At 46.6% G+C, this 20,228-nt stretch overlaps 1 protein-coding gene across 5 annotated transcripts in view; it reads left to right on the forward strand.

Annotated features, from left to right (window-relative positions):
• The window catches only part of LOC102460627 (histone-lysine N-methyltransferase SETD1B-like), a 123,070-nt gene that overhangs the window by 70,071 nt on the left and 32,771 nt on the right, over nucleotides 1-20,228 (forward strand). For 4 of the 5 annotated variants that reach the window (XR_012895911.1, XM_075897845.1, XM_075897847.1 and 1 more), the window contains 5 exons: nucleotides 595-682; nucleotides 6,580-6,794; nucleotides 9,108-9,204; nucleotides 10,003-10,422; nucleotides 14,038-15,552. Coding sequence is in view for 4 of the 5 variants with exons in the window: in XM_075897845.1 (XP_075753960.1) it covers nucleotides 595-682; nucleotides 6,580-6,794; nucleotides 9,108-9,204; nucleotides 10,003-10,422; nucleotides 14,038-15,552 (2,335 nt within the window). In the remaining variant the exon portion in view is untranslated. The remainder of the gene's footprint in view (nucleotides 1-594; nucleotides 683-6,579; nucleotides 6,795-9,107; nucleotides 9,205-10,002; nucleotides 10,423-14,037; nucleotides 15,553-20,228) is intronic. The other variant, XM_075897846.1, reaches the window with a different exon arrangement.

The raw sequence follows: 20,228 nt of genomic DNA on the forward strand, positions 1-20,228 counted from the left end.
GATGTTCTGTAGTTGTGGTGGGTGAACTTTGATACCTGGAAGGTTTTGCTGCCTCTCTTTGAGTTTGCCATATTGGATTGGTGTCTTCCAGTCCTAATTTAAAGCTAACCTTGCTTTGCAGTTTCTTTAGCAGTCTCAGGCTTGATATACACTACCAACTTATGTTGATATATCTACATCACTCAGGGGAGTGGAAAATGCACCCCCCTGAGCGTCAGACTTGTATCGACCTAACCCCCAGTGTGGACAGTGCAACACTGATAGGAAAGCTTCTCCTGTCAACAGAGCTGCTGCCCCTCAGGGTGGTGGCATACCTACACTGACAGGAGTGTCAATCACCTAGCTACTGCCCATCACAGAGATGGATTTATTATGCTGACTGGTGAGCACTCTCTCACTGACATGGAGTGTCTTCACCAGATGTGCTACAGCAATGCAGCTATAGTGGTGTAGCTGCACCGCTGTAGTGTCTCTAGTGCAGACCTGTCCTTAGTTACTCTAGCAAAGCAGAGCAGCTGGGATCTGCTTCAGAAATTGGTTTCTTCAGATTCTACCAAACCTTTTTAAGAAATTCTAATTCTGTTCTTTGTTCAGGTGAAGAGAAAGGAACCTCCTGAAGCTGCTTCTGCAGGAGATCAGAAGAGAATCAGGCCCTCTACCTCTGTTGATGATGAAGATGAAGGTTTGCAATCCACATTTAATTGATACACAAGTGTGAATGCAAACCATACAAAAATTGAATTCCTTTAACCTTCTCAGCAGCACGTTCACTCCCAGCTAAGCACACAGTCAAGAATTTGAGCCAAAATTCAACCTACCTTAAGACTGATCAGCTGAGTGATATCTGCCATGGATTATTGCTCCCTTAAATTTACTCTGACTAGGAAACGTAAAACCCACAGTTCTGCTGCCAGCGGAGAGAACTCAGATTAGGTTAGCAACCACATTCCAGAGCTGTGAATCTTACCAGTATTAAGGCCATTATGGAAGTAAGTAAAGGAAAGCCAATTTGACTTGGATTTCATTTTTTAAAAAAAGTAGTAAGTAATTTGTTAAATGGAGGAAAGTCTATTTTAAATTATTTTAACCTTTTAAACATTAACATTTTAAACAGTGCAGGATAAAAAATAAGATTATAAATAAATGTTAGTTGAGGATCTCTTTAAGACTAATGTGCAGTTTACTATCCCATATAAACTTGATCCTTGATCCCAACTGCTGCTCATACAGCCAAAGTACAGAAGGAAGAGGGTTTATAAACCAAGCTTATTTAAAGAGTTCTAAACATGTAAGGACCAGAAAGTACTTTAGATGTGATTGTGAGGACAAATGCTTAGTTTCAATAAACAAAAAGTTCCATCACATAATCTAATGTTTAAACCAAACTCCCAGTTCCTAATGTATTCATACCAGTTAGTGTGTGATTGAGGCTGGAGGGGCACAGGAAGGACTCCTTCAAAATATTAATCCTATATGATTAGTGAAGCAACACGCAGTATAAATGCTGCCCCATATACCAGATACATAAATGGCCAGTGCTCAAGTGCAACACGGTCCTTCAAGCACCATTGAGATTGCAGCCAGCAGCTAAAAGGCTAAATGTTTTGAGGCTCTCCAAGTCCCAGGAAGTTTGCATAATATATTGGAAAGGCCATGAAAGAGTCCCTGCCAAGGGGAAGCTTCTTGTGAATTTTGGTGGCTTTGGGCCCCTTTGGTCATGTAACCCTTGTGAATAAAAAAATCCCACCTACTGTATTTAACATACAGCTCAGGGAGAGGAGATGTCAAAATTGTGGGCTTCCTTCAGGGTTTTGTTTGATGGATGGTACTCGTCTTCCATGCCTTTCCTGTTGCTGTCCTGGCCATCACCCTTTTCCCCCACTACACCTTCCCCACTGGACGTGATCTTGGCTTTGGTTATTACCTCATGCTGATGACACTCAGGTCTACTTCTCTTCTCTGACCTGCCTCACTCACTTCATCCCTGTCTCTCACTTTGTCTGGCTGACGTCTCCTCATGGGTATCTAATGGAGCCAAAACTGTTGCTTCCACCTCTAAACTTAACCCATAGACTCTCAACAGGCTTTTCTCCCTTTATATACTGGATCTTCGAGCAATCTTACATCCAATGCAACTCCTCCTCCTTTTCTCCCCCGCCTGTTCTTCCTCAACAGTTTATGCCCTTCCATGACAGTGCTCCAGTCATGTGAGTCATCCCACCAAATCTCCGTTACTCCAGTCAAACCATAGTTCTGTGACTGGGCCAGGGCTTCTAATTCTTCCTGTTGGTTTCCCAGGCTTCTTGCATTTGTGTACAAACACCGTAGATAACCAGTTGATTTCCCTACCTTCTTCATTTGAGTCAGGGGTCCTCCTTTGTTGCTCGTTCCTCCTTGTGTTTCTTCCTGGTATCCGACTTCCTCACTTAGCTCAGGGCTTTGGTCACCATCCCCCAACGAACCTAGTTTAAAGCCCTCCTCACTAGGTTTGCAAGCCTGCCCGTGAAGATGCTCTTCCCTCTCTTGGTTAGGTGGATCCCATCTCTTCCTAACAATCCTTGTGCCCGGAACAGAGTCCCATGGTCAAAGAAACCAAAGCCCTCTCTCCGACACCACCTGCGCAACCACTGACTTCCTCAATTCGATGATCCCTACCTGGACCTTTTCCTTCAACAGGGAGGATGGACGAGAACACCACTTGTGCTTCAAATTCCTTGATCCTTCTTCCCAGGGCTACATAATCTGCAGTGACCCGCTCAAGGTCATTCCTGGCCGTATTGTTAGTTCCCACATGGAGAAGCAGGAAGGGTTAGTGATCCGAAGGTTTGATCAGTTTTGGAAGACTCTTGGTCACATCCTGAATGTGAGCTCCCGGTAAGCAGCACACTTCTCGAGATTGCAGGTCTGGATGGCAGATGGATGACTCAGTCCGTCTTAGGAGGGAGTCCCGATCACCACCACCCGTCGTCTTTTTGCGTGTGGTGGTCGTGGAAACCCCATTCCTAGGACTACGCATCCCATGACTTCCAGTAGATGGTGTTCCCTTCTGATCTCTTCCCTGAGAGGTCCCTGCCAAAGCATTCTCCACCGCAGTGCCTGTGGAGAGAGCCTGGAAGCGGTTACTTACCTCTACAGGAATGGGGGATACCTGAGTTGTCCTTCTTCTAGAGGTTACATGCTGCCAGTTCTCTTCCTTGTCCTGCCCTGCCCTCACTGGCTCTTCAGCCTGCTGTGCTTGCAGCATTAAACGCTGCCTTCTATCGAGGAAGCCCTCATTCTCTCTGATGGACTGTAGGGTTGATACTTGGGCCTCAAGTCCTCTAATTTTTCCTTCCAAAATGGCGACCAGCTTGCACCTAGTGCAGATGAAATCCCTTCTTTCTTCTGGGAGGAAGACAAACATGGCACATGCTGTGCAGCTAACAACAGCAGACCTATCACCATCCATACCTGCCGTCCTTCGGAGAGATTCCTTAGATGTTATTAAATGCCTCCTGAGCGCCCCTCGGTCGTTTCCCAGGCAGACTCCCCGTTGGCTGCTGCCCTGTTCGCTCCGGTTGCCTTTTTTTATAAGGCTGAGGCTAGGCTCATCTCAAAGCCTTGCCTTTGATGCAATCAACCCCTGAAGGCCCTCCTGAGCCCCGGAAGTTTTGATTATAGTTTAGTGTAAAGGTTTTAAAGAATGGGGAGTGTCCCTCGCCACCTTCCCTCTCCCTCTCAAAACTCCCTGTTTGCAGCCCCTGTTCACAAAGCTCCCTGATCGCTGACTCATTTCTTTATAAAGTCCTGGCCTTTGTGATAGCCCCTCCCCCGATTAAAGCTCAACCAATGAGCAGAGGCATCTAGATTTCAAGGCTTGATTAGAAGCTCACAGCTTCCAACTGCTGGCCACAGCACACACTCCTGGGTGGGGGTGGGGGTGGGGGGGGGGGGGAAGTAGCCCAGGGGTCGAGGATTCACACAGGCAGCTGCTATCACAGGGCCCTGGGCTGGAACCTGGAGTAGAGGGTGGGCCTGGGTTTCCCCCAACACCCACCTTCCCATTTCCACTCGGGGAAAAGGACTGCAGAGTTTATTCTCCATTTTACCATATGCTGGCCAATGATGAAAACAGCTCAACAAACAGCAAACTAAAGCTCTAGGCCTGGTGCCTAAAACTGTGGGCTGCAGTGAGCCTCTGAGTCAAGCAAATTCTCCAGGAAGTGCAGGACCCACTGATTTTTCATGCTTGTTCAGGCTCTTGCTGTCTCCTGTCTTCACTATTGCAGCTGCCTCCTCTCTGGCCTTTGTGCTCCACCTTGTCCCCTTTGGGTCCATTCAGATACCTGCTTATTCATCACTCTGACCATGTCCTTCACCTCTTTGAATCCCTCTGCTGGCTCCTCCTTCTCCACGGCCCTTTTCCGCCCTTACCTTTAGACTCTTTACAATACAGTTCCCTTTCTGCTTACTGCTGCTGTCTCTTATTTCTGTCACCTCATCTAGTCTGTTGTGCCAGGCTTGTCAACTGCAGCCACCCATTTCTCCCACAGGTATGTCCTCTCTCATCCACACAGCCACTTACACATGGAACATCCACCCAAAACTAGTCCATAAAGCCACTATCCCATCTTCTGTTAAATCACCCCTCACAACACACTTCTGATGCAAAGCTTGTGATAAATTGCCATCTAATAATGGCTATGTAGAGGGTTGCTAGGTATGACTGATGTCCTTAATATTTCCTGTTCATTTGTATTGTAAAATCCAAAAGCTGACTCAGTGCTTGCTTACTGAGTACATAGGTAGCCTGTGTAAACACATTCATTGGGCACTGTTAGCCTTGTTTGCCCCCTCCCCCCAAAATGTGTTTGTTACATTCAGAGTTCCCTGTAAGCTGAGCGCTTGGGCAGCCACCCAGGAGAGGTTCAAATGCTGCCCAGCTGATTAGCAGAGCGCCCACAGCATGTGTTTCTACTGGTGGTGCACATCCACACAAGCCTCGGTGTACATAACACAATTTATTCTGCACATAGATGTTAAAATTAGAGAGAACACTGGTTACATCCTAATGTCGTGCCTTGCCTTCAATCGGACTGTAAACTCTTTGGGATAGGGACCACAGACACTCACTCTTTTTGCCAGTGGCTGCTTTCTGCCCTTTGTGTACGTGCTCCTGCCACCTACTGGCTCATAGGTGCTGCTGACCACCCGTCTTTTTTGGTATTTGCTTGAACCCCTGAGCATCCACTGTGCCAGAACCTAAGGTACAGACTGTCTCTTGCATATTACAGTGGGGTCCTAATCTAAGTTCCCTGTAGGCTGTGCAGCTGTTTTCTGAGCTCCACTCAGAAGTTCAAAGCTCCTGCGCAGGCAGGGAGCTCAGCTGACCGGCAGGGGGCGGGGTGTGATCTTGCTAAGCAAGTAGTTAAATGGAGCTGCTCCCTGTTTGAAACAGAGCAGCTCCCAGAGCAGGTAAACAAGAGAGATAAGTGGTTGGAGGGAGGAGGAGGAGGGAGGGAGTGATTGGCTGGGGGGGGGGTCAGAGGGGAGGGGAGTTTGGAGAGTCCCATCAGTGTGAGGAGAGAGAGGCAGGAAGTCAGCACACTCAAGCCTCCTTGGAAGGGGAAAATAAAGGTCTGACTGCATGGGGTTAGGTGAGGGAAAGGGGGGTGGGGGGTGCTGGCATTGGGGTGAGGTGAAGACAGGGGGAAATTGTGCTGTGAGGTGGGGGAGGTGTGGATAATTTGTGCTTTAGCTGGGAGTTAGGCCAGGACAGACTGCTGATGCCTGCAAGTTTGAGAAGCAGGATTTTATGCCAGCCCCCACCTGGGCTGGGGGGAGCAGATTGCACAGGGGTAGGTGGGGGAAAGGGATGGGGTGGGTACTGGCAATCTGTACAGTGAGGTGGGGGGGCAGTTTATTTGGGGTGTCCCTGGCTCATTTGCTGCAGTCCTCTCTGTCTGTCTGGGTTGGAGGGAGCAGGGGGCGGAGGGAGCAGGCTGCATGGGGTGGGTGTGTGCCAGGACATTTGCATGATTACATTTCAAACAAAATTCACATAGGTGTTAACTGCTTAAGGTAAGAGAGAAAAATATTCTTTTAACAGAATGTTTTTGGAGTGTTGCAGATATCTAAAACTCTGATCTTAATGATATTTTTAAAATCCTGTTACTAATTAATACATGATATATTTGATTTCATATTAAATATTGTAAATATTGCTCCTTGTTAGCTATCCCTTGTTTTAATACATTTTCTTCCACGCATATGGGCTGCTTTTTATATATATATATATATGTTTGTTTGTTTGTTTGTTTGTATTGGTGGTGCACATCCAAACACTACCTCAATATTGGTATTGCACATAAGAAATTTCAATCTGCCCAAAAGAAAATTCAACTCGCCCAAGGATAGAAAGTGTTAGTAGGAACACTGCTCCTAATCCTGACTGGAACCTTTGACCACTGCTGTAGTACTATGCATAATAATGTTATGAGCTTACCCATGATATTGGAATCCCTTGATTTCATGATATTTTGATTACAGTTCCCTTCTCTTGTCTCTTTTTCTCCCCCCCCCCCCCCCCCCCCAATCCAGAGTTAGAAAGGGACAAACACATGTCTGATGTTCCTTCAGATCTGTCTAAGGATGCAGAAGCAGCAGGCCTCCGAAGGAGACCATCAAGACCATTGGAGCTAGACAGTGAGGGGGAAGAAGGAGATGAGACTTCAGGTAAAGAAGAAGAATCCTGTTCTGAAAAGGAAGATGAGCAGGACGAAGGGGGAGCATTGGTGAAAGCAGCACCTGGCAAGGTATTTCCATCCACCCTTCCCCCAATGCGTCACATAATTAAATTGTGAAACTCTAATCACTGGACTACACTTATGAATAAGTGTAGGTAGAGAAGCTTAGATAAAATTATATTGGCTACTTTTCCAGGTATTTGATGACATAATTTTCTCACCAGCTCAAACCAAATTCTTTTTCCGGTCCCTATTGTATAATATTACAAACTTAGTGTCTTAGGGTATGTCTACACTACAAAGTTAATTCGAACTAACAGACGTTAGTTCGACTTAACTTTGCTAGGCGCTACACACGCGAACCGCTAGTTGGAACTTAATTGGAACTAGCGGAGCGCTTAATTCGAACTAGGTAAACCTCATTCTACGAGGACTAACGCCTAGTTCGAATTAAGTAGTTTGAATTAAGGGCTGTGTAGCCACTTAATTCGAACTAGTGGGAGGCTAGCCCTCCCCAGCTTGCCCTGGTGGCCACTCTGGGCACCACCAGGGAAACTCGTCTGCCCCCCTCCCGGCCCCGGAGCCCTTAAAGGGCCATGGTCTGGCTACAGTGCCCGTGCCAGGTGCAAGCCTGCCAGCACCCAGCCAGCAGACCCTGCACCTGGCACGGCTCAAGCCACCCACCCACTGCCACCCAGCCCTCCGCCTCTTCCCGGGACCAGGCTGGCGGCTCCCAGGACACTGCCCGGGTCCACAAGAGGCGGGCATCCACCTGGTCTAGTGCGGAGATCGTGGACCTCATCTATGACCGCCGCACTAGGCACAGGAAAGCGGCCGTCTAGGGCAGGAGAGCTGCCAGCCTGGCCACCCAGGAGCAGGTCTGCATGAAAATCAAGGTGGTCCACTGAGACCCCCGACCCTGAGCTTAGAATGTCTGTACTGGGTCAGACCAAAGGTCCATCTAGCCCAGTAGCCTGTCTGCCGATAGCGGCCAACCCTGGGGACCCTGGAGGGGATGGACCAAAGACAATGACCAAGCCATTTGTCTCGTGCCATCCATCTCCAGCCTTCCACAAACAGAGGCCAGGGACACCATTTCTACCCCCTGGCTAATACCACTCCATGGACCCAACCTCCATGACTTGATCTCACTTCCCTTTAAACTCTGTTCTAGTTCTAGCCTTCACAGCCTCCTGCAGCAAGGAGTTCCACAGGTTGACTATTTGCTTTGTGAAGAAGAACTTTCTGTTGTTAGTTTGAAGCCTGCTACCCATTCATTTCATTTGGTGTCCTTTAGTCCTTCTATTATGGGAACTAATGAAGAACTTTTCTTTATGCACCTTCTCCACACCACTCATGCTTTTATAGACCTCTATCATATCCCCCCTCAGTCTCCTCTTTTCTAAGCTGAAAAGTCCCAGTCTCTTTAGCCTCTCTTCATATGGGACCTGTTCCCAACCCCTGATTATTTTAGTTGCCCTCCCCTCTCCCACCCTCTCTCTTTCCCTCTCCCACCTCCTTTTCCCAGTCTCCCTGAGTTTTGCTCAATAAGAGAGTTTCTATTTTTGAACACACGTGTCCTTTAGTTTGTACATCAGGAAGGGGGGCTAGGGAGGGGTAAGTGGAAGGAGGTGAGGGAGGAATGGGGTACGAGCCCCCGATGGGGAGGACTGGGGTGGCTCTGCGGGCTCCTCGGGGTGGAAGCTCTCCTGAAGCCCCTTGATTGACCCCCCCCCGGATGGCAGCCTGCGGCAAGTGCAGCCGGGCTGATGGCCAAGTGCTGTGATGTGCCGAGTGTGGGCACTCAGGGCACTCCAAGCCAGGACTGCTTTGCAAGCGGGGCACCCCTGAGAACTGTCTGTCTGGGGTGGGGGTCGGGTCCCTTTAAGCACAGCCTTCGGCTAGCCTGAGACAGCAGCTCCACGCTCTAAGTCCTAACCTGATGCTCTGCCGGCACTGCTTCCGGCCATCCTTAAGCCCGGTTCAGGGTCCACTCAATGTGGACATGCTAGTTCGAATTAGCAAAACGCTAATTTGAACTAGTTTTTAAGTCTAGATGCGCTAATTCGAATTAGCTTAGTTTGAATTAACTAATTCGAACTAAGTTAGTTCGAATTAGTGCTGTAGTGTAGACATACCCTTACAGAGGTGGGCAAACACCATCTGTTTGTTTGTCTTGTATGTGATCTTATTGGGGGACAACTCTGGAGAGTCTCCTCTGAGGCGAATTAAATTGTACACCTAGAATTATTGTCCGTTTAGGATTGTATACTGCATTCATTGCTGTGCTGTTTGAGATTTTGGTTTACTTATTAAAGCCAAAATATGTCAGCATATTTTTCTGAAATTGTCATTAAAATACTAAAATATTTAATGCCAAAGGAGGAGGACGACGAGGAAGATGCTAATGAAGAGGATGAAGATGAAGAAACAGGAGTAGAAACAAGTGAAAAGGAAGATGAGCAGAACTCTGAAGAAGGTATGCAGTCTTACTAGAAACAAAGTGAATTTAGCTTCTGATTGAGCTCCACATTTTTGTTACAGTAGAATTGCTCTCCTCTAGGCCAGTTCTTAAGCTTGTATTCCTGTTTAAGTGTATGCAAGAGGGTTGCTGTCATTGAACTGGCTCTAACTCTGCATGTTTGAGTTTACATCTCTGAGTTATAACAATAACAGCCCACCAGATCAAAAACTGAGAATAAAATTTGTTTTTAAAATACACTGTAAATCCCCTGTCCCCAGCCTCAATTGCCACTTTTAACAGTGTAGAGCAGTGGTGGTCAAATCGGCGTTCTATGTGTGCAAATTCTGGTTGTGCAAGCACAGTTAGCAAAACTACCCTATCCTGGGAGACTGCCTTGGTTACGACAATCTTGCAGCCCAGTGAGATGAAGGAGGGCCCCTCATGTGGCCCACTCACTAGCCTAAGTTGCCCATCACTGGTGTAGAGAATAGTTTTCCCTTGTGCATTTAATCCACGCTCACTAGCAGGTCACAAGCAAACACCAATATTTCCCATGCTTTCTAGAAGCTCTTCTCTGGGAGCACAGAGCTTCAGCAGAGAACAATTTTGTTTTATATTCAAGAAAAAATATTTTCCTACACTGATTTTTCTTCTAAAAACAAGCCATATTTTTGTCTAAAGGAACTCTTGAAAATAAGGAGCCCCCCCCCCCCCCCCCCCACACACACACTATCAGGGGAATTAATTTCTGTAGTTTCACATGGTTGTTTAATGAGGTCATAAAAGGTCAGTAATAACATCTTATCCTTGCAGAAGGTATAGTGAGTCCCACATCTTCCAAAGCTGAAACTGAATCATCTGATGAAAGTGAGGACTCCTCAGAATTTGAGTCAAGTTCTGACTCTGAGGAAGAGGAGGAGGAAGAGGAGGTGGTAGCTGACAACCAAAATACAGAAGCCATGACTGCTGAGATTGAGTCTGCTAGCCATGAACTAACAGATGAAGAAAAAGAGACCATCCTGGAGCTGTTTCCAGTGGAAGACTATATGGAAGCAACAGGCCTAGTACTAGAGGCACCAGCTATGGTAGTAAAAGAGGAAGAGATGAAAGAAACCAAGCAAAGAGAAGATGAAAGTTGTGCAGTGCCAAAGGAATCTACTGCTGCTGAACGTTTGGTGGTCACGGAGAGACAACAGGAAGTAAAACTAGTGCCATCCCCTATATGTGTAGCAGGTACAGTGTATTAATGTATTTGATCATCCATCACTGTAGTATCAAAGTACAGTATGTTCACAGCATCCAATTGTGTATAATTTGGGTGGCCCTCTTGTCCTTTCCTCTTCCTTAACTCTCCAGTAATGGGTTGGTCCTGGAGATGTCCTCATTGGGGACAGAGGTCTGGATTGAGCTCTTGATCATCTGATAAGGCAGGGGCAGGTAAAATATGGACCATAGGCTGGATTTGGCCCACCAAACTGTTGCATCCAGCCCAGCACCAGGCCACGGCTTAGCGGGAACCTCAAGCAGACTCCCTGCATGCCCGTTCCTCTGCACACCATGCCTCAGCATGCCGCTGAAAGCAGACAGCTGCAGGGGCCATAAGCATTTCTATGTGCCACATGCCCCTGGGAGGGGCCTTTGCACACTGCCCCCACTCCTAGCACAATCTCACAGCTTCCATTGGCCAGAAACCAGCCAATTGGGAGCTGCCTAGGCTGTGCTTGCAGCATAGGTAGTGCACGGAGGGCCCCCTTAGGGGTGCACATGCGCAAAGACACACATGGCCCCCCACAGCTGGTCGCTTTGAGTGGTGTGCATGTGGTGCAGCAGGCAGGGAGCCTGCCTGAGGGTCCAACAGGGCTGCTGACTGGGAGCTTCTTTGGTGAGTGCCTCCTGGCCAGAGCCTACACCTGGCACACCACCCCTTCCTGCACCCCAATCCCCTGCCCCAGGTCACAACCTTCTCTTGCCCTAGGTCACAACCCAAATCCCTGCACCTCAGTTCCCTGCCCCAGGTCATAACTGCCTCCTTCACCCAACCTCCATCCCAGACCTCGCAGCTCCTCCATTAATATGGAAGAGTGCAGCCCTCGACCACTTTCCAAAATCTTGGAGTGGCCCCACATCAACAATTATTGTCCACCCCTGCAATAAAGTGTTCTGCAACTGGTGTTTTGCTGCTGACTGTGCTCTGTGCATTGCTCTCAACTATCTTGTCCTATGCCAGCTGAGTGACAGTGTCCTGGAGCATAACTACTTTAGGGCATGTCTCCACTATAATAAAGAACCCATGGCATTGCATCTCAGAGGTCAGATCAGTGGGTGTGGGCAGCAGGGCTGTAAACTTGCAGTGTGAGCATTCAGATTCAGGTTGGAGCCTGGTCTCTGAGACCCCGTGAAGGGCAAGGGGGGGGTGGGCTTTGTCTCAGAACCAAGACTCTGGTGGGAGCCTGAATATCTCAGCTGCTATTGTTAGCCCCACACAAGGGCTACGTCTACACTGGCCCCTTTTCCGGAAGGGGCATGTTAATTTCAGCTATCGTAGTAGGGAAATCCGCGGGGGATTTAAATATCCCCCGCGGCATTTAAATAAAAATGTCCGCCGCTTTTTTCCGGCGTTTAGAAAAGCCGGAAAAGAGCGTCTACACTGGCCCCGATCCTCCGGAAAAAGCGCCCTTTTCCGGAGGCTCTTATTCCTACTTTGAAGTAGGAATAAGAGCTTCCGGAAAAGGGCGCTTTTTCCGGAGGATCGGGGCCAGTATAGACGCTCTTTTCCGGCTTTCCTAAACGCCGGAAAAAAGCGGCGGACATTTTTATTTAAATGCCGCGGGGGATATTTAAATCCCCCGCGGATTTCCCTACTACGATAGCTGAAATTAACATGCCCCTTCCGGAAAAGGGGCCAGTGTAGACGTAGCCCTTGAGTCTGAGTCACCTGAGCCAGGCTCTAAGATTCAGTGTTGCAGGTGTTTTATCACAGTGTGGACATACTCTTAGAGGTGTGTGAATGAGTGACCTATGCAGTATTTCAGAGTTAATCTATGAAGTTTCCTGTAGATGAGCCCTGGGACTTTACATTTACCAACAGCCAGGAGATGGCTCCTTTAGTGCTTTGGTTGTTAAGGAGCTATGTGACTGGGGTATGGAATGAGAGAGTTAACAGGACTTGAGGACGGTGGAATCTCAGACCTACATTAGGTCTCCCACCTACAGGGTCTTTTCACTTAGCTCCCTTGTAAATGAACATTTGTCCCAGCATTGCTAGGAGAGAGAAATTGGTCTTCTGGTGTGTTCCTTAAATTCAGAGTCATATGTTACGTGTGAAGACAACCTCATGAGATTTTAAAAAACTGTTATTAAAATAGGAGTGAGGTGGGTAAAGCTTGACAATCTACAGCAGTGGTGAGCAACCTGCAGCCTGGGGTCCACAGGGATGTGCTGGCCACCACTTCCCACAGCTCCCATTGGCTAGGAACAGAGAACTGTGGTCACTGGAAGGTGCAGGGGATGGTGCCTGCAGACCGTTAATGTCAGCAAAATGTCTCATGGCCTACAGTCAGATTACCCTGATGGGCCACAAGTTTACCACCACTGAGGGACAGCAGTTCTGGTCCCTCCTCAGCCATTTACTTCTGGGCTGCGATGGGACCTGGAAGCTGTGTGTTGGCCATAGGCTCACCTCTTGGGGACAGAAAAGGAACTACTTCCTAAAACAAGCTCGTCCTTGGACGGCTGAAGTAGTCTGAATTCTGCTCCAGGAAAGGTGGCACTGATGTGGGGAATCTTCATTGGAAGTGGCATATTAGAATTCAGGAGAAATCTTTAGCACTAGCATTGCTGCTTCCTGTTAAGATATCCCAATGCAATTGCCCAAGAGTGAAATGAGTCAGACCTCCCTGCAAAGGTCAGGAATCCTTGTTCCACCTTTGCTCCTTAGCATAGACCTGAGATGTCTAGCCAGTTAGCAGGTTATTTCCACACTCCTTCCTTTTTCCTCTTGAAAATGCTATTTCAAGTTGCCTTATAGATTGAGTGTTGGTTCCTTTTGGCCCTAGGCTCTACGGAGGTAAATAAAATACAAAAAATTGAAAGTATTACAGCTAGAGCAGTATATAAATTGCCTCAGCAATACCAACTGAGTGTATCTGCATTTGTTACAGTGGTCTCCCATTTCTTCCGTGTTATGTTCAGGAGCATTACACTTCCCCCTTGCTCCATTGTCATTCTTGCTGGTCCTGCAGTTAATTTGCCACCTCCTAGAAAAAAAAATAGGGACAGCTCAGGGCTCTCACAGCTTGCTTACGAACAGCCTTTCCCAAATTCTTCACTAATGTTTTTATGGCTGTAAGAAGCCAGCCAAGGTTTATGTAAGCAAAGTGCTTTATAAGCAAGATACCTTGGTTCTAGCTTCTAAAATAGCTAGTTCCCCAATTAATAGGGTTTTCTGGTGGTTTATTAGGGATATCTGTGGTTGCTTCAGGGTTCTAATTACTCCCCTCTCTATGCTTCCAAAATGGGAAGTGGCAGAGTTTTTAAAGTAGGGATGTAAGAGTTTAACCATTTAACCGATAAGCATCAGTTTATTGGTTCCGATTGTGGTTAAACTCTTCTGCGCTGCTAACCCCGGTCCCGGGAGCTGGCTGCAGGCTCTGCAGTATACAGCTTATACTGCGGAGCCTGCAGCGTGTGTAATCACTAGGATTTTTAATAGTTACGTGGTTACTTTTTAAAGACCTTTTTTATGTCCCTATTTTAAAGCTTCCCAGTGGATATGAGCTGGTTTTGTAATGGCAGAACCCTGGGAACTGATTAACAACTGAATGGAGATCATTCTGTTTTTCTCCTCAGTGGAAGAATCTGAACTGGATATCGAGCCTAAGGTGCTAGAGGGTCCAAAGCCTGAATCTCATGATGAAGAAGAGAATCTCTGTCCCTCAGCACCAATGGGGGTATTTGGAGAACCTCTATTCAGTAAGTCTGATGATAGTGACTTAGATGCCCAAGTTACAGGAAAACTATCCGCAGCAGAGGAGGAGGAGAGACTGCCTTGGACTCCTAAGCGGGACACAGTGGTCCACTCGGATTCTGATACTCCAATACTTCCAGTTCATAAGGTGCCACCCTCTACGCTTCCCCTTCCATTAACACCCAGTAAAGAGAAATCTTTACTCCCTCCAGAAAATTTCCCTGAACAGTTAATTGTGACCAAAACAGCTCTGGAAGAGGAGCTTCCTAGGACTCCAGGGCGGGATATTATGGCCAAATCTTCACATGGCTTTGCAAAGTCACGGAGTACAGACACTGTTCCACTCACCCCTGGCAGTGATGGTCCCCTTACAGCAAGCAGCTTGACTTTAAGTTCCCCTCAAGTCCCGGGCAGCCCATTTTCATATCCATCTCAATCTCCTGGGATTAATAGTGGCATTCCTCGGACTCCTGGGAGGGATTTTAATTTCACACCTACTTTCCCAGAGCCTAGTGTGACCCTTCCTTGCCTTTTGTCTGGCAAGAAGCCATCAGATGAGCTAGATGAAAAATGCTTTAAAGAACCTCTTAGTGCTTCCTTAACGGTTAGCATGAACAGTGTTCCTTCCCCAATTCCCTTTGCTAGCCCTGCTGAAGCTGATTTTCACACAGACATAGACTTGCCTCCCAATGAGCCAGTATCTGTAGCAGCCCTGCCATGCTTGCCAGTGGATGTCAAGACATCCATAGAGGAGAGCAGGGTAGCCATGAAAGCTGTTTTGCTCTACCCAGAAGCACCTACTGTGTGTCTTCCTCCTCCCCCCTCTCTGCCCACCAAAAGGAAACCGGGTCGGCCGAAACGATCACCTCCTTCAGTCCTTTCTTTGGAGGCCTATCCCAGCAAAACTTCAGAGTCTCCTCCTGTACCTGTTGCCTTGACTGAATGTGCTGTGAGCAAAGAATTAGTGGGCAGGCATCCTGATGCTTTTTGTGGACTGAAAGATCCTGAAGCAGTCACCCTAGACTTCAGGAATGACAGCTTCCACGAGAAGGTAACCCCGGAGGCTATTGCAGAGAAACTTCCATTTAAGGAACTAGAGAATCAGTGGCATGAGGACTTCAAAGAAGAGAAGGCTCATGTGAAACCTAAAAGACAGTGGCGAAGGCAGAAAAAGATACCTGAGGACATTCCAGTGATTCCTTCCCCTGAATATTCTCCACGTTGGCCCCACTTCAGACCCCGCTCTGAATTCGAGGAGATGACCATTTTGTATGATATTTGGAATGGAGGAATAGATGAAGAAGATATCAAGTTTATGTGTATCACGTATGATCACTTGTTACAGCAAGATAATGGCATGGACTGGCTCAATGATACCCTTTGGGTATACCATCCTTATATCCTTTCATGGTCTGGATTGTACCAAAAGCATAATGAGGCCTTGGAAGAGGCAGTGTATTGGTTATTGTTTTGATCATAATTCCCCCCCAATAGGAATTCATACTGATACAGTCAATGGGATAAAATATCCCATCTTTTCTAATTACACATGGAACATTATTTTCTTCATTTAAAAAATGTTAATGTGACTCGGTAGGAAATTCAAGTTTCAAGCTGACAATGCATTTTTCATTCTTTATTTTCTCCATTCCAAAGGACATGATTTAAGGGGAGCGTGTCTGCTTAAGTTTGAATGCTCTGATTTTTTATGGCTTGCATAATACCATTTAAATGCATTCTTAAGTGTTAGAAAAAAATCCAAAAAGAAGAAAAATTAAGGGCCTCTGCCCTTTTTTGAATTTTTGGTATGCGCTTTTTACAAAATCCACTTTATTGAATACCCTTTGTCTTCCTCATCAGAAAGTAAATGTTGTAAGGTTTTAATAACTGGCATCTATATTAACAGCACTTCACTTGCTAGGGTGGGAAGAACTAGACATTTGAGGGCAGTGGTGCAAGTGGAATCCATTTCTTACCAGTACAGGGCAAGGCAGCGGCTAATGGGGGGCACATGACCTCATGTGACCTTCCACATGACTCCTCCCTGCCCCGCCTCCATCCTGAGGCCCCCACTCTCTCCCTGTCCCCTCCACATGACCCACCACCCCTTAATAGGGATGGGGGGGGGAGCCTCTGTCCAGCGCAGCAGAAGGAGACTTTGGAACCGCAGCAGGAAAAGAAGCAGACTGTGCGTATCAGTGCTCTTTCCACTGCAGCTCTGCCCCCACAGCCTTCCATGCAGGGTCTCCTCCATCTGCACAGAAGCCCTGCTGGAGGATGGGGTTGGGGTGATACAGCTGCACCAGAGGACATGCTGATGTTCTCCTCCTCCTGTGTCTTTCCAGTACACTATGCCGGCTATAACTATCTGGCTGCTATGGCATATTGAATCGTACTGCCCTATTTGCACTGCTGGTTGAGGGCAGGAATTATGGTCCTGGAAAGGGGGAGGAGAGAGAGGTGTATTTGGCAAGTCACATAATGACATTTGAAGTAAATTCCTTCCACTAACATGTTATTCTAGCTAGGGATGTCAAATTGTGGGTAATTGACTAATCGAATAGCTGATGCATTTTGCATCAACTAGTTGATAGCGCATCTCCACCTTTGAAATGTAGAAACAGCCCTAGGGTTGTTGCTACACTTTAAAGGTGAAAGCACCACATGGATCCTGGAATCAGCAGGGACTCCCCAGCTGATCACTGGGATCCATGCGGCGCTGCTGCTTCGAAAAGCTGGTGTCAGGCTCCTCTTGGCGTTTGAAAACAACAGCGCCACGTGGAGCCTGGGATCAGCCAGGGAGTCCCTACTGATCCCGGGCTCCACATGGCGCTGCTGCTTTGAAGCACACCCCCCCCCCCCCCCCCGGCCTCTTTCTGATAGAGGCAGCAAAGGGGGGGAGCAACTAGTTGACAAGCTTGTCGATTAGTCCTTCACATCCCTAATTCTAGCACCAACCCTTAAGGTCACTTTTAAATCCAGTTTAAAACCATCTGTAACTTCCCATCAGTGCATCCAATCCTACTCGATTATAAGGTGACTTTATAAAAATAATGCTCAATTTTTCTTATAATAAGGCATCAAATACAGGATTAAAGGGCACTTTCAAGGCTTTTTGTTTTTGTAATTACACACCTTCTGCTTTGATCCTGTAATGTTAAAAAGAGGTCGTATAAGTGCAGGGAACATTCCTGGAAAGAGCTAAAGGGTCATGGGTTTCATGCACATGTTTATGTACTTATGCTCCCAATCAGACAACAGAATTCTACTTCTACACAGATTCCTTCTTTCAGAAGTGAACATAGTCGTGTGTAACTGCCACAATCTAAATACAGTTGTATGTTAACACTGCTTTTGAAGTACATTTTAAATGTGTACCCATTGGGAGGATGCTTCCTTTGGCTTATTACAAGATAAGTCATTTTCAAGGGTGTTGTGTCTTTATGAGATATTGACAAGTTCAGTTGTTTTGAAAAAATACTTACCTGTGTTAGTAATCCAAGATGTAAATAGTAAATGAAAAATTGAATCTCTTGTTTGATTTTTCATTCTCAGTGTAAACAATTAAACTATGCTAGTTAGCTTCACTTTTAGGACTTCTCACTTTCATTTTACACTTTTTTTGCACTGACCCAGTCTGCACATGCAGCAATTTTTGTTAAAAACAAAAAATGCCTGTTGGGCAAATCATAGAAATATTTATAAAAAAACTTTGACTTGATAATGTCCTTTTAAATTTTATTTTACATGCAACTGGCTAGAAATTTGCCAATCAATTTATTCTTTAAGTAGGCAGATTACATAGGATGCATTTAAAGTTGCATAACCAGCACCTCTAGATGAGGTAGCTACGGGCACATAATAATAGACTCTGACGCTGCTTAGACATAAAATAGTTGTGTGTACAGCAACCTGTTCACAATAGCTGTTTCAATAGCTTGTTTGTAGGCAAGATTTACTGAACAGAAGAGCTTGTTTTAGGGACATCTGGTGAAAACAAAGATTGGAATCATAACTGTTTTAATAGTCTTGCAGTATGACGTGATATTACAATGCTTTGTCCTCCTGTATTACTTTGAGCTAGGACCTCAACGCTCTTAAACACTCATGAATCCTTGTCATACCCTTGTGTGGGGGGGGGGGGGAATAATTTGCATGCAATTGTGGATGTTGTCACCCAAAGTCAGATGGGATTGGTGGCAGATTGGAGAATATAAGCTTTTGTTCCCATCCCCAGCTCCAATTGCTGCACAGTGCTGTTTTCTACATAGGTTGATATCAGAGAGAGGAGGGGTTTAATATTCTAATCAATCTAGTCCTGTGTTTTGCCTGGCCAATGAGTTCAGAATGGGGTTTGGAATATCTGCCTGGGCCTGATTCTGCTCCTGTGGAAGTCTGGAGAGATGTGGTACTAAGGTTAATCAGAGGGGTAGCTGTGTTAGTCTGAATCTGCAAAAGCGGCAAGGAGCGGCAAAAGCGTGGGCATAGACATGCACCACGAAAGCTTATGCTCCAACACTTCGGTTAGTCTATAAGGTGCCACAGGACTCCTCGCTGCTTTTTAAGGTTAATCAGGAGCAGGATTTGGGAGAGGGAGTGTCTCCTTGCCCTTTCTAGTGCTAAATCAAGTGATGATTCTTTGGTGTGATACGTACATGGTATCTGGACAACAGTCTGAGATGTTGCAAGGAAGTTCTAGGAACACTACAAGTGGATGGAAAATGTCATTAAAAAACAGAGAGCAAACTGCTCAGCCAGGTACTCAGGGGGCTGTTGTATCTGTCCATGGTCATGTGCTTTGCAGAAATCATCCCCAGAACAGCTTTTTCTTGACAAATGGACCTTTCCACCCTTCTGTTTCATTGTATTTCTCATGTAGGGTTGTTTTAGGGTTTTTTCCCCCAAAACCCTAAAAACTATTTAATTTTCTGAGCTCATGGAAAGTTCCAGATTGTTGGCCCTGGAAGCTGAAGTTCTTTCAGTAGCTGCCAATCACGTACAGCATGGGGAACAGCAGTGCTAACTTGTCCCATACCACTCTGCTCCATCCTTTACCTTGAAGGACCAACTCTAAGGGTATGTCTAGATTACATGCCTCTGCCAACAGAGGCATGTAGATTAGGCTACCCGACATAGTCAACGAAGCGGGGATTTAAATAATCCCCGCTTCATTAAAATAAACATGGCCGCCGCACTGTGCCGACGATGAGCTGATCCGGCACAGCACGGCAATCTAGACGCGGATCTGTCATCTGGGGAAGCCAGATCGGTCGGCAAAGGCTTCCCCAGATGACAGATCCGCGTCTAGACTGCAGCGCTGTGCCGGATCAGCTGATCGTCGGCACAGTGTGGCGGCCATGTTTATTTTAATGAAGCGGGGATTATTTAAATCCCCGCTTCGTTGACTATGTCGGGTAGCCTAATCTACATGCCTCTGTCGGCAGAGGCATGTAGTCTAGACATACCCTAAGGGTGAGCAATGAGTTTGGTCTTTGTCCATACAGTCCCTGGCCTTTGTATTGAGACTATCAAATAGTGCCCACAGTGGCAGTATCCTTTGTCCACAGAGAAATAGACTGGACATGTCTAGACTACAGAGAAGATTGATGTTGCGGTCTAGTAAAGACCTGCTAAATCAAATGCTGAGGGTGCCCCCGTTGATACCGGAACTCCTACTCCTTGCAAGTACGGGAAGTTGATGGGAGCATTTCTCCCATCAACCTTCCACTGTGAGGACGGTGCAGAAGCTCAGCTTAAGGTATTTTGACTCAGCTATGTTTTTTACATTGCTGAAATTGCATACCTTAAATCGACCTTCGGCTGTAGTGTAGACCTGATGCCCAAACTCACTTGACGTCACCACACAACCACTAGAGGGAAGCCATTTTCATTTGCTGACTCCTAAAACCCACAATAAAATATGCAGACCTTTCCAGGGTCCAGTTACCTGATAGTTAGATTTTCACTTCTCTATAGACTTTTTTTGGCAAATGGTCTTAATTTCCTCCTCTCTCTTTTTTTTTTTAAGCATTGAAATTGTCCTCATGGCTGTAAGCACCAAATACCAAGCAGA

Source organism: Pelodiscus sinensis, chromosome 15 (genome assembly GCF_049634645.1).
Source record: "Pelodiscus sinensis isolate JC-2024 chromosome 15, ASM4963464v1, whole genome shotgun sequence".
NCBI lineage: Eukaryota > Metazoa > Chordata > Testudines > Trionychidae > Pelodiscus > Pelodiscus sinensis.